Source organism: Microtus ochrogaster, chromosome 7 (assembly GCF_000317375.1).
Source record: "Microtus ochrogaster isolate Prairie Vole_2 chromosome 7, MicOch1.0, whole genome shotgun sequence".
Lineage (NCBI taxonomy): Eukaryota > Metazoa > Chordata > Mammalia > Rodentia > Cricetidae > Microtus > Microtus ochrogaster.
The window spans coordinates 83,520,336-83,533,165 of NC_022014.1; the positions used below are offsets into that span (position 1 = coordinate 83,520,336).

General features: G+C 48.7%; 1 protein-coding gene across 1 annotated transcript in view; it reads right to left on the reverse strand.

Annotated features, from left to right (window-relative positions):
• Positions 1–377: 377 nt before the first annotated feature.
• Positions 378–12,830, reverse strand: part of Nploc4 (NPL4 homolog, ubiquitin recognition factor) — a 45,963-nt gene continuing 33,510 nt past the window's right edge. Inside the window, exons 13-17 of the mRNA XM_005350857.3 lie at positions 10,686–10,757; positions 7,645–7,740; positions 6,254–6,370; positions 4,809–4,911; positions 378–2,442 (exon numbers count right to left, since the gene is read on the reverse strand). Of these exons, the coding sequence (XP_005350914.1) occupies positions 2,285–2,442; positions 4,809–4,911; positions 6,254–6,370; positions 7,645–7,740; positions 10,686–10,757 (546 nt within the window). The 3' untranslated portion in view covers positions 378–2,284. The remainder of the gene's footprint in view (positions 2,443–4,808; positions 4,912–6,253; positions 6,371–7,644; positions 7,741–10,685; positions 10,758–12,830) is intronic.

Consider the following 12,830-nt stretch of genomic DNA (forward strand, 5'->3'; position numbering starts at 1 on the left):
ATGCTCATCTGAAAACTTCAGTGGCCAAATCTAGGAGCAAAGGTGTGTGGGGCATAACCAGGTACAAAATTAAAAAACAAGAAACAAACAACCCGGACCTACTAAACCAACTCTAAGTGGCCTTTAGAACTGATCTCTGAACCCTGTCCCCAGGCTGCTCTGAAGACACCTTGGCTGGAAAGGCCTGGGGGGATGAAGTTGTCTTCTGAGTCTCCTGCAGAGTTGAAGCATCCTCGGCTTACCTTCTGCACACCAGGCTTTGATACTCCAGACTGTCTGTGCTGCATAGTGTAGCACACACACGCACGCACTCGCACATACCACAACTGGTGGATAATGGTTCTGGGCACAGGAACAAGGCACTGGGAGCAGGGTGATCGCTTCAGGCGCTTTTATTAGGTTCACTGCAGGGCTAGGGTCAAAGAAATGCTAGTTCACACCCAGCCGATGCACACCTATGAGCCCAACAGAGCCGGAGTGGGAGCGCCCACGGCCCAGGAGCAGGCTGGTCAGGGCAAGGCCAGGGCTGGCCCCATCTCTCAGCCTGGGTTCACTTGGGTAGGTATACCCACCAACACCCCTTTCTGGGTCATAACGCCTGATGGCAGAGGGATGAGAGGTGGGACTGGGACCACCTCCATGTAGGAGGAGGTAGCTGAGCTGCTCAGGCCTGAACCTTCTGTAGGGCTTGCACCAGGCTGGTGGCATCAGCATGACTTTCTTTGGACAACAAAATAAAGTGCGCTACTGAACAAAGAGTAACTCAAAACCATAAGCAGAGAAATTACAACAATTTCTTTAGCTGAAAGACAGAGAAAACAAGAATTATGTGGATGTCAGAGCATGAGAAAAAGTAAATGACTTTGCAGACAAAGATGAGTGGGGAAGGAGTGGCAAGAAGGTCTCCAGGGTTTGTGCTGCCCAGCACCTGCCCAGCGTGAAGAACGGGGCTAATACAGTTGGCATGGGGACACAGCTGTGCCAGGACGTCCAGTCTACCAGATCTCAAGGACCAGGAAAGACAGAAATGTGAAGCCCTAGCCAGGGAGACCACCAGGAGGGAGGGAGATAACCCCGACCCTCCAGGATGATCCTAGCAATACTAAACCAAACTCAATGGGTCCACAGCCTCAGGGCCTCGGACTACAGATCACCTGCCAGGTGAAACCAGAGACACTAACCCCAGCCCTGCCACATGAAAGCCTAGCAGACCAGTGTGCTGCCTGCGGGGCCGAGGACGTGGAAGGCAGCATGGGTACACTCCACTAGCCGGACACTATGGCCTCCAGCAGTCTGTGGTTGGCATAGCCCTTCCCAGGGTGAGGATAGCTGACTTAGCTCTCATTAAGGCAAAGAGGCATCAAGATATCCGTGTCTTCCCTGGGTAAAGGCTGTCACAACAGAGCCACAAGGACACGCAGAGACCATCTTTAATGGCCTTCACTTGTTCAGGCCTCACGGTGGCTGTCTCAACTGCCACAGCACTGTGCAAGGCCTTGGGTAAAGGAACAGTGCTGGGGGAGGGGACCACAATCCCAGGGCTGGCCCATAGACTCCAAGGGGCTGACCCCAAGCAAGAGCCACCCAGGCTACCAGCTGCCAGCATCCTGTGGCGTGGTAGGAAAGTCTCAGGCACTGAGGTTTGCTTCAGAGGAGAACTGATGGTGGCCCCTGCCCACCCAGGAGGGCTGCACTAAAGGAGGAAAGAAAGCAGAATTAAGTCGCTCTCGCTCCTATCTGTGCAGTTTTATCTTAAAAACAATAAATAAAAGTTTTCTGGGCAGGAATTATTGATAACTGATTTCAGGCAAGGGCAGGGGTACAGGTCATACCTAGCCACACATGCTCCCAACGGGAGGGAACAGAGACAGCCAGGAGCATCCATCCAAAAACTGGGGAGAAGGTGGGAGGCGGAAAACAAAAAGCATAGAGGAAGGAAAGATAGCGGGGCGACAGCAGCAACCTCTCTGCACCCCAATTTCGAGTGATAGTTCAGAGGCGCTCAGTCCTTCCAATACAGTGGGGAGCTACTAACTAGGTGAGGCCTGTGGGGTGCTCTGCCCTTCCAGTTTGGAGGTTCTGTTCAACCCCAGCATAGCAGCTGGGGCTCTTTCTCGTCAAGATCCGCACTGAGAAGCCTCAGTGTATGTATATCCGGAATGCCAGGGGGGCTGGCTCCACTGCTTCAGGGTTGTGGGCGTCAGGCCTTACAGGAAACACGTGGCGCTCCAGGCTTCAGAGAGGGCTAGGCTGGCCCAGTCCTGCTCAGCAGAGGGCCAGAGCCCTAGGTCCTGGGGAGGCTGCACATCTCGCAGTGGCCAGTGCCAGGCTGGTTCATGAAGGTGCAGTGCTGACAGGCCCACATGGCAGAGGTAGCAGCATGTGCAGAGCCCCCGACTGCACCATACTCCTGGATGCCTGGGAGCTGCACACCGACAGTGCCTGCAGGGTAAAGAGCAGGGAGAACTCATCACTTCTGCACTGTGAGACAGGGCTCTACGGCATGGGCAGGGGGGCTCACAAATCCAAACTGCTAGCACGTCAACTGCTCTGGCTCCAGGTGGCAAACGCCCCACCCTGCTCTGTACTAGACGCCTGCTCCCTTGTCGCTAGGTAGAACCGTCACTCCCCAGTGGTGGGCATCTGGGTAGTTTCATTCTTACATCAACTCTTTGTGGACTTGTATCTTCCTCTCTCCTGTAAAGGTCCAGCAGGAAGATGGCCACATCAGAGGCCATTCCTTGTTTTGTTTTTTCCAAACAGGGTTTCTCTGTGTAACAGTCCTGGCTGTCTTTGAACTCACTTTTGTAGACCAGGCTGGCCTCAAACTCAAAGAGATCTGCTTGCTTCTGCCTCCCAAGTGCTGGCTTAAAGGTGTGTGCCACCACCTCCAGCTCTGTAGCATTTCCTAAGATATTCAAACCCACTCCCAAGTAGAGTTCAAGTCTTATCTGCCCTATGTTCTCAACAGTGCCTGATACTGTCAGGTTTTTTTGTTTTTTGTTTGCTTTTTGTTGTTTTGGTTTTTTTTTTTTGTTTTTTTCATTTTAGCTACTCTGATGAACGTGTAGTAGCAGCCAAAGTTTTCACTGCAATTTCCTGGATGAGAAATGATAGTACATTCCTACGTCTTCTGAGAAATGTGTTAACGAGCTCTTTCTTAAGTTCCTGAATGTTCGCAGTTCTTACTCCTTTAGGTGGGAGGGACACGTCATCTGTGTGAGTTCCAAACACTGTCTCCCTGTTGGTGCCTTTTCGGGGTGCCAACAGTCTTCTTCAAATAATACAACTGTTTAATTTTCAACTTAAATAATTTTCTTTTGTTGCTTGGGCAAGCGCTATGCCAACAAGCAACAACAGCAGCCAACCCTGAACTTAGTACATAGCCCAGTGCTAGTAAGTGCTGGGATTTATGGGTGTGCCACCATAGGCTGATTTACCAGATTTGGGGTTGGTGTTTGTCTCTGCCTGACCTGAAATTCCTGAATCCTCTAAAAGAATTTTTGCCTACTCCAAGATATTTTAAGATTTAAGTGTAGGTCTCCAGCCCCCTCCACCCTCTCTTTGGTTTCCAAGACAGGGTTTCTCTGTGTAGTCCAGGCTGTCGTGGAACTTGCTCTGAAGGAAGATAGATGTAGGTCTTAACTAAGCTAAGTGACCCCTTCTGAGCTGGTCTTAAAGTACCCAGTGTGCACTGCAGCCACTGATCTGTTTCCCAGCTGCCTCAGCACACTCTCCTGTGAGCGCCACCCTTCCCTTCAGTCTGCGCTCTCACGAGCTCATCTGCCTTCCTGTCAGCACCGTGCTGTTGGATCACTCAAGTTTCACACTGAGGTCGGGCAGTATGACTGCTCCAGCTTTTACCTTGCCTTTCATATGGTCTTGGCTTTTCTAGATCCTCTGTATCTCTAAATAAATGTTAGAATCTGTTAATTTTAATTTACTTTAATTTACTTTAATTTAATTTAATCCCAGCACTCGGGAAGCAGAGGCAGGCGGATCTCTGTGACTTTGAGGCCAGCCTGGTCTACAAGAGCTAGTTCCAGGACAGGAACCAAAACCACAGAGAAACCCTGTCTCGAAAAAACAAAAAAAAAACCAAAAAAACAACAACAAAAAAAAAAAGGTTGTCAGAAAACAAGACCCTTGGGAACACCCAGAGTGCATTAGGCAAGCTCTGTGCTGGAGCCGCCACGGCCCAGGAGAGCGCTAAGTATGAAGGATGCCACTCTAGCCCGAAGAGTCAGTCTGTCTAGGAGATGTTGTTTTCCCAATGTTAATGACTCAAGTTTCAGTCAAAAACACACAGAAAAATTTTGTTGCTGTTTTTTGAGACAGGGTTTCACTGTTTAACAGCCTTGGCTGTCCTGGAACTATGCAGACCAGGCTGGCCTCCAACCCAAGCGGTCCGCCTACCCCTGCCTCCCATGCTTGGATTAAAGGTGTGTGTATGTCACCATGCCCGGCCCAGGCGTCTTGTTTTGTGATGCTGTTGCAACAGTACTTGGTTTTCAGTACCAACCTTGTGCACAGGACTGGACAATCAGACACTAGCTTCTTAGGATTCCTAGAGTCTGTCACTGCCGCACTGGCAGCTGTCACATCATGGCGACCCCAGTGCTCACAAGGTCTTCAGATATTTCAAGGGTCTATCTGGGGCTTACAATATGCAGCCTAAAATGCTGCAAACTCATGGATTATCGCTGGGATATACCCAGCCAGAAAGGCTCCAAGGAGGTCCCTGGGTTAGAGGTCCAGGGTTTCCACGACAGAGCTCATGCTCCACACTGGGGACAGGGGACACTTACTGCAGAGCTGCTCAATGGTGGCCCACTGTTCAGACTTTTTCCACGTCTGTGCTAGCTCCTCGTTTCTGGTCCTCACAGCTTCTAGCAGCAGGCTGATGCTGTCCTGCAAGAAGCCACAAAGAAGGTTTCACTTTGCTGATTGAGGGAAAAGACTCTATCTTTTCTTCCCTTGATAACTAACAACTTTAAAAAAATTGAAAAAAAAAAAAAAAACCTCAGGCTGTAACTGCAAAGTGCAAGATACATACATTAGCTCTAACTGGGGATCCAACTTAAGGGCAGAGTATTTGCCTATTGTGCAAAGAACTGGGTTTATTCCCCAGTATAAAGATAGGAAAAAAAGGAATATATACATTTAAATGCTAAAGTTAACTAAAACTTAAATTCTGCTTAATTTAAGACACATCCCTGGGTCCTAGAACCAGAGTTGAATGGGAGCCCAAGTCTCTAAGACCTGTCCTCTCCACTGTGCCTGCAAACACTGATGGCCTTTGGGGTCGACATACAGAGAAAGGTCTCTACGATAAGGCTCTCAGTACCTCTCAAAAATGTTTTCTATCAGGTGTAATGGCAAAACAGCCATGCTGGATGGAAAGGTGGACCTGATGTGGGCTTAGCTTATCCTGAATTCAGAAGGCTGATCACAATCAGAAAACACAAAGTCCCTCATATAGAGTATCATGCTAGGTGGTGGACATGTTAAAAAAAATATACATATATGTGTGTGTACACACACACATACGAGTGTGTGAGAATATATATAAACTCAGCAAGATAGATGTACAATTACATCTAGCTGCTGGACAGAAATATCCTGAGAGTGAGCCTTCTATTTCGTCAACCTTAGGGAAAAGGCTGAGTTAGTGTCATCAAGTTCAGAAAGACTGGTTTTTATCTCCCTGGCATTTCTATGGATCTCAGGGAAAGACAGACCATGGAAAAAGGGCACTCATGCTGTGGATGCCAAGGCACACAGAGGCTTCCTGGTGGGGCCTGCTGCCCTGCCCTGTTAGAGAACATCTACCATCTGCAAAACAGTCATCCACTTCCCCTTATGGTGTATATTAAAAATGCCAACTGTGCAATGGTGTGTGCAGGACCTGGAAACTGGCCAATCCTTCCGGGCCCAGGCCATAGACAGTACTGGCTCACAAGGAGAGGCAGCATCAGGAAACAGCAACGGCACTGGCTCTGAGGCTGTGCAACAGGGGCTGTCTGTACTGTGGGATCCCTAAGGCTCCAGGTTAGAGGACACAGCCCACTTCTGCTCTTCAGGTGAATCTCAATAACCAAACTCCCTTCACCTCAAAGGGTAAAGGTCAAATATCTCCATCAACAGTGAAGTTCCCATGTGAAGTGCATCGGACAGCTATCTCCTGACAACACACTTCACCCCAGAACTTGGGATCTGAGGAAAGACATCAAGAGGGAGGCAGAGCTGGTACCTGCAGCGGCATGACTTCATTGGTGACCAGAAACAGCAGGAGATGGAAGTCAGAGATGGTATCCAAGAACACGGATGAGGTATTCTGGGACAAGTAGGTGGCCAAACTATGAAAGTCCTAAGGAAACGGTCAAGAAAGAAGGGTGGAGAATCGATGTTTTCTCACCACTCCTAGCACTACCCTGGGAAAAGGCACAGCTCCTACTAACACAATCCATCAGACAGCAGAGATGCGTCACCCTGCCAGGGGAAGCCTTCAGTACACCTGACCCAGGTCTTTTTTTTTTTTTGGTTTTTCGAGACAGGGTTTCTCTGTGGCTTTGGAGCCTGTCCTGGAACTAGCTCTTGTAGACCAGGCTGGTCTCGAACTCACAGAGATCCTCCTGCCTCTGCCTCCCGAGTGCTGGGATTAAAGGTGTGCGCCATCACCGCCTGGCTCTGACCCAGGTATTTAAGTGGGCCCAGATACATGACATTGGTCAGATAAACAGAAAACATCCCTTTACCTACCCCTAGCTGTCTTGAAACTCTATGTACCAGGCTGGCCTTGAAATAACAGAGGTCGGCCTGCATCTGCCTCCCGAGCGCTGGGATTAAAGGCCTGTGTCATCACACCTGGAGAGGGTGCTTTCACAACCAGACACATGCAAGTTTATCACCATGGACATCTCAAAGGACGGCCAACTAACTGGCACTGTCCCACAAGCACCTGACACCCCTGGACAAAGAGGCTCCGAGGACCCCACGAAAGGAGATGCCATGGCTGTTCTGAAATAAACAGCTCCGTGCACAGACTGTCTGCACAGGAGTCATGGCAGCTCAGGTCAGGCTGAGCAGAGCACAGAGTCCGTCAACAGAGTAAGACTGTCTGCACTGCTCCACTGTACAGGACAGTGACACACAAAGAAAGCTTGGCAGACAACAGAAATGATGAATAATATCGGAAACATTATAAAACCAAGCAAGAGTGAATTTCCGGCAAGTCTGTAGGTCAAGGGCTTCGAGGATTTAAGCACGTTACCTATCGCCTGGTGAAAAACAGGCATCAAGTGACCAATACCCAGAACAGGGCCTCATGGGACTTGTCCAATAATAAATGGAGGAAGTGTGAACAAGGCACTTTTTGGGAAAAATAAAATCAATGTTAGCCGGACGATGGTGGCGCACGCCTTTAATCCCAGCACTCGGGAGGCAGAGGCAGGTGGATCTCTGTGAATTCGAGGCCAGCCTGGTCTACAAGAGCTAGTGCCAGGACAGGTTCCAAAGCTACAGAGAAACCCTGTCTCGAAAAACATAAAACAAAAACAAAACAAAACAAAACAAAACAAAAATCAATGTTAGATCAACAATTAGAAATTGCTTTAAATTTTGTCTCTGAAACAAAGAGTTTACCTGTGTCTCACCCAGCACATCCCGGTTTTCAATAGGAAACGGATTTTGCGAAATAGAAAAAGTGTAAACTGGATCCTTAGGGAAGGTGGTTGTGATCTAAAAAAAAAAACAACAACAACAGCATCACTGTGACAGGGTCCAGAAAGAGGACAAGGCACCAGACAGCCACCTGAACCTAGGAGCTATGTGTTGAAGGGAACAGGAAACTGTGTTATCCTCAAATGAGGAAACAAACTAACGAATGTTCGCATCTTAGGAGTGCTACCATCCTTGCAGCCCTGGGTCTGTCAGGGGCCAACACAGCACCTGACTGCAGCATCAGGACCACTGGGGCTCTGCCGCTATGCTCACTCTGCTACAAGGCCAGTTCATCCTGGTCAAGTTGGGGAACTACAGAAAGGAACAGAGAACACAAGAGGCAGACTGAGGGCATAAAATTCTCAACATTAGGCTTGTGTAGAGTCTGTCAGTGTGGGCCTGAGAAATACCAATTACCTCCAAGAGTCTCTGAGAGGCCATTTCAGGGGACCCACAGTCTTTGCAGACAGGGCTGAGAGTCACTCGTGGGCAGCTATTTTCTTTTTTTTTTTTTTTTGGTTTTTCGAGACAGGGTTTCTCTGTGGCTTTGGAGCCTGTCCTGGAACTAGCTCTGTAGACCAGGCTGGTCTCGAACTCACAGAGATCCGCCTGTCTCTGCCTCCCGAGTGCTGGGATTAAAGGCGTGCGCCACCACCGCCCGGCGTGGGCAGCTATTTTCCTCCAAGGTGAGTGAGCCTAAGTCAAGACTTTTCTACCAAAGGTAAGCCAATTCTTCCCTCCATGCAGAGGGCATTTTAAATCTAACACATAATCAATAGAAGCCCCAGGGTCACTGGTGAATGAGCAGTAATCAATACAAACACAGGCTGAGGCCCCTTTCCCACAAAAGCACCTAAGTGCAAGTGACCAACACTTCTGTCGACACACGACACACTTCTCTCTGCACGCGACACTAGCATCATCAGGCCACGCCCCTCCAGATATAGAACAGCTATTCTAACTGCCGCGGGGCTATTTCTGAAGAACGAAACGTTGCTCTGGCCGCTGTGATCTGTTTCCTACATCAGCAAAGGCTATTTCTGGACTCAGCTGTGCCAATGTCAGCATGCTGTAAGGACAAGCTGATGCTCAGAGACGGCTGGTCCTCACACGTGCTGAGGCAGAGGACAGGAGCGGACCCCACACGGAGCACTGAGTACGTAACCAAGAACACAGTTCCAACTACATCTGAACAAGTTGTAAGCAAAAGCCTCTTCTGGGTCGGCACAAACAGGAGTGGGAGGATGGCTGTGGAACATTTGCTAGTGTTTACCAGTAATCCAGAGTTATTTGTGGTTCACACCTGTAACCTAGTTACTCAAGAGGCCAAAGCAGGATGAGTCTGAGGGCTGCTGGGCAACTAAGGGAGAGCCTATCTCAACTAAGAGAGAGCCTATCTATCTCAACTAAGGGAGAGCCTATCTCAAAATAACTCCTTAAACAAAAGGGGTGGGAGGTTACAGTGTGCCTGCCTAGGAAATACAAGGCTACGCACTCAAATCTCCAAGGGCGAGGGGTATTTAACCTTGTAGGAGACCCAGGAGAATATAATCGAAGTCTGTGGTGACTCAAAGGAATCCACCCCCGCAGTGTCCTGGGTTCACACTTGCATGGTAGGAAGCAGTCATCCTAGGACTTGGGAGATGACCCAGGCATGCAAAATCTCTCTGTCACACAGCTATCCAATCTCAGATTTAAGAAGATACGATGGGTGGGGTGGCTTATACCTTTAATCCCAGCACTAGGAGGCAGAAGTAGGGAGATCTCTATAGGGCCAGCCTGGTCTACATAGTGATTACCAGGACAGCCAGAGCTACGTAAATGAGACCCTGTCTCTACGGGGAGGGAGAGTAACAAAAACCCAGCAGATATGTTGGGATGGTGGTTCATACCTCTAATTCCAGCCCAGAGGAGGCAGAGGCAGAATTACAAGTTTGAGGCCAGTGAGGACCACATAGTGTGGCTCTGTCTTTATAAAAGGGGGGGGGGAACCTGTCCTAGTCCGGGCCTGTGCTATCTCCTGCACCAGGTAAAGAGCCAAGCAGCACTCTGGGTACCTGCCTAATGCTCTCCCAGGCCTCATTTTCCTACGGACAGAGAACATGGGCACTCCAGGGCAGACTGTTCCCCAGCAACACAGTGCTGCTGAAAGGTGTGGGGAGGGGCTGGAGCTCACCCTAAATCACACTGACTCTTCCACCAATCTGTTTTCATCTTAATTACACCCCAGGTAGTATAAAAACAGATGCCTTTACGGCCTAGGTAATAAATATGTTCTCAGGAGCTGTCAACTGAAATGGAACATCTCTGGGTTAGGCTCAGGGGGACTCTCTGCTCAAATGCCTGAGTCATATACCCATCCTGAGTCCAGCCCCCAGCCTGACACTGGCAGCCATTGCTACTCCATGCCCCGTGGCCAGTGACATGAATGTAGCCCTGTGACCATCACATTCTCTAGTGTGGAACAGAGACTCAGAAGCAGCAGCAGCAGCACAGCCAGCTCCTCCTACCTCCTAGGTTTGCCCAGAGACAACACTGGTCCCACTACTCACAGACACTAAGTTATACATGTGTCCCCAGGACACTCAAGATGGAGTGGCCCCAGGAGTACTACTCTGTGTCAGGCAGGGCAACCTCTGTTACCTCCTGGGCAGCTGGCAGTTACCAGCCTAGATATACAGAACTCTTCAGATCCCCTTGGGACTCGGCCCCTTGAGTCACTGCCCTCTAGAGGTCACGGGGGAGCTGGAGGCAGGTGTCCTTGGTTTGCACTTCAACAGGAAGAAAGTCAATCTTGAAGTTGTTTGAACTATGCAGTTTCTGGAAACATGGGGACTGATAATCAAAAAACAATCCTTGGGACAGCATGCTGGTTCAAATCTTCCTCCGGGGCACCACCCGGGAGTCCTGGCCTTCAGGGGCTAGGGAACCAGAGTGTGAGCGTGAGCACAGACGGTACTCACATCTATGATCAGATACTCCACAGGCAGGGGACGAGCCAGCTGGGTGATCTCATTGCCAAACTTGTCTATGTCCTGAAACAATCAAAGGTCAACACCAGGTCAACAGTGACATTATTCTTTTTCACACTGCACTTTTTAATTATTATTATAAGATTATTTTATTTTTATAACAGCATCTCAGACTGACTTGAATGGAATTTACTATGTGGACCAGGTTGGCATTGAACTTGTGGCAATCCTGCCTCTGTTTTGCCAGGGCTGGTATTACAGGTGTGTAACTCTATGCCCAGCTCTTTTAGGAAATTATGATTTAGTCAGGAATGGTAAGCACACACCTTTAATCCCGGTAAGAAAATCTCTGTGAGTTCGAGGCCAGCCTGGTTCCCATAAGTGAGTCCAGGACTAGTAACCTGTCCATAAGACATGATTTTATGGAAATGCATAAATGAAAAGCAGAAGGAAAATCTATCAGTTCCGGGGCACCTCGTAAGAGGGGATACACTACGCACCCACCCCAGCTTAACCCGGCACCACAGACAGGGAGCAGTGAAACAGCCTGAAGTTTTCTAAGGCTGGACTTGTGTCCCTCACTGTCACTCACACCTTTAATCCCAGCATCTGGGAGGCAGACGCAGGCAGATCTCTATGAATTTGAGGCCACCCTAGTCTACAAACCAGATCTACACAGAGAAACCCCGTCTTGAAAAACTATAAATAAATGAATTAAATATAAAAAAATTACACTTCTGAAAACCGGACTTTGTAAAAAAAAATAAATAAGCGCATACACAAACTAAAGACATGTACAAAAAGGTGTATATACACACACATGTACACACGCACACACATACAAAATCACCACCAATATGTCAAAGTCTAAACCTGTTTTGCTTTGTCAGATGCACAGAACATAAAGTTTAATTATGGGGAAAAACGGTCAACATATGTTCATTAATCATAAAATGACAATTAGATCTGATTTATGTCAAACATGCTGAGTTCAAACAGACCTCTAGAAATAAATTCCTAAGGACTGATGCTGTTTATTAAAAATCCTACAGGAGGAGTCGGTTTCTATCTAAATCACCACCTAACATTATGAGTCATTCATGTATAAAATTATGTGTCCATAATTTCTAGTTCTAAGTCCTTACACAAGAGTTTGTTTATTGAAGCCCTCAGACCCAGACTGTTTGCCAACCATGTGTTCCCAAGGTGTGCCATGGGGCCACTCCCAGCACGCCACACCTGCCAGGGAGCCGCAGAGAGCCAGGCTGTCTTCTCAGACAATCACTGCAAACTGTTCAAGCTAAGTCAAACTCACCACCCTACTAGGACATCGCTGGCCCCACACCGGTCCTGTTTCTTGTCTGTCACCTACAGAGGCTCCAACAAAGACTTCATCTGCCTCCTGTGTTACCTACTATGCTCCACTGACCAGGGGTAGGGTTACTTGTCCTGTCCTTCCCCACACATGTGACCACAGGGTCAGGATGGCCTCCATGTTACGGCAGTGGTTCCACAGATGTGGCTGGCCTACTGAGGGATCGTAGGCCTCTGCAGAGACAGTTTCTTGATGGAGACAGGGCAGGAATCAAACCCAATCAAACTAAATCACCATTTCCAAAAATACACGCTTGCCCTACAAGAAACAACCTGCAACAACTCACACATAATGAGCCCATCTGGAATTCATCTTCAAATCTAATTAAGCTCTAATATGCAGAAACACTTCGCAGCACCTGTTCACTTTAATCTTCCCCTCCAGGGAGTTCTCTGGTTAAAGGCCCCCACCCTTTCTTTGTGTTGTGCTATTCTTGTCCAGATTAACTACCCAACCGCACCTTTCCTGCTCACTATGGAAAAAAAGGTGTTGCAGCCCTGTTGCCCCACAGCCAATCCCTAGCCCTACACACCATCTCAAAGGCATTTGCTTTCAGGGGCTTTAGCAAACGTCAGACAGAATACACTAGAAGGGAGATATCTTATTCTAAGTGTGACAGCTGCCAGGGTCAGCAGTTTTCCCTGCAGTTGGAGCAAGACAAGGAGGAGTGAGCAGTCCCGGTCCCCAGCGCCTCACCGCCTACTGCAGGCCACGTATGGAAGCACTGGCACCATGGTCTTTTTTTTTGTTTTTGTTTTTTT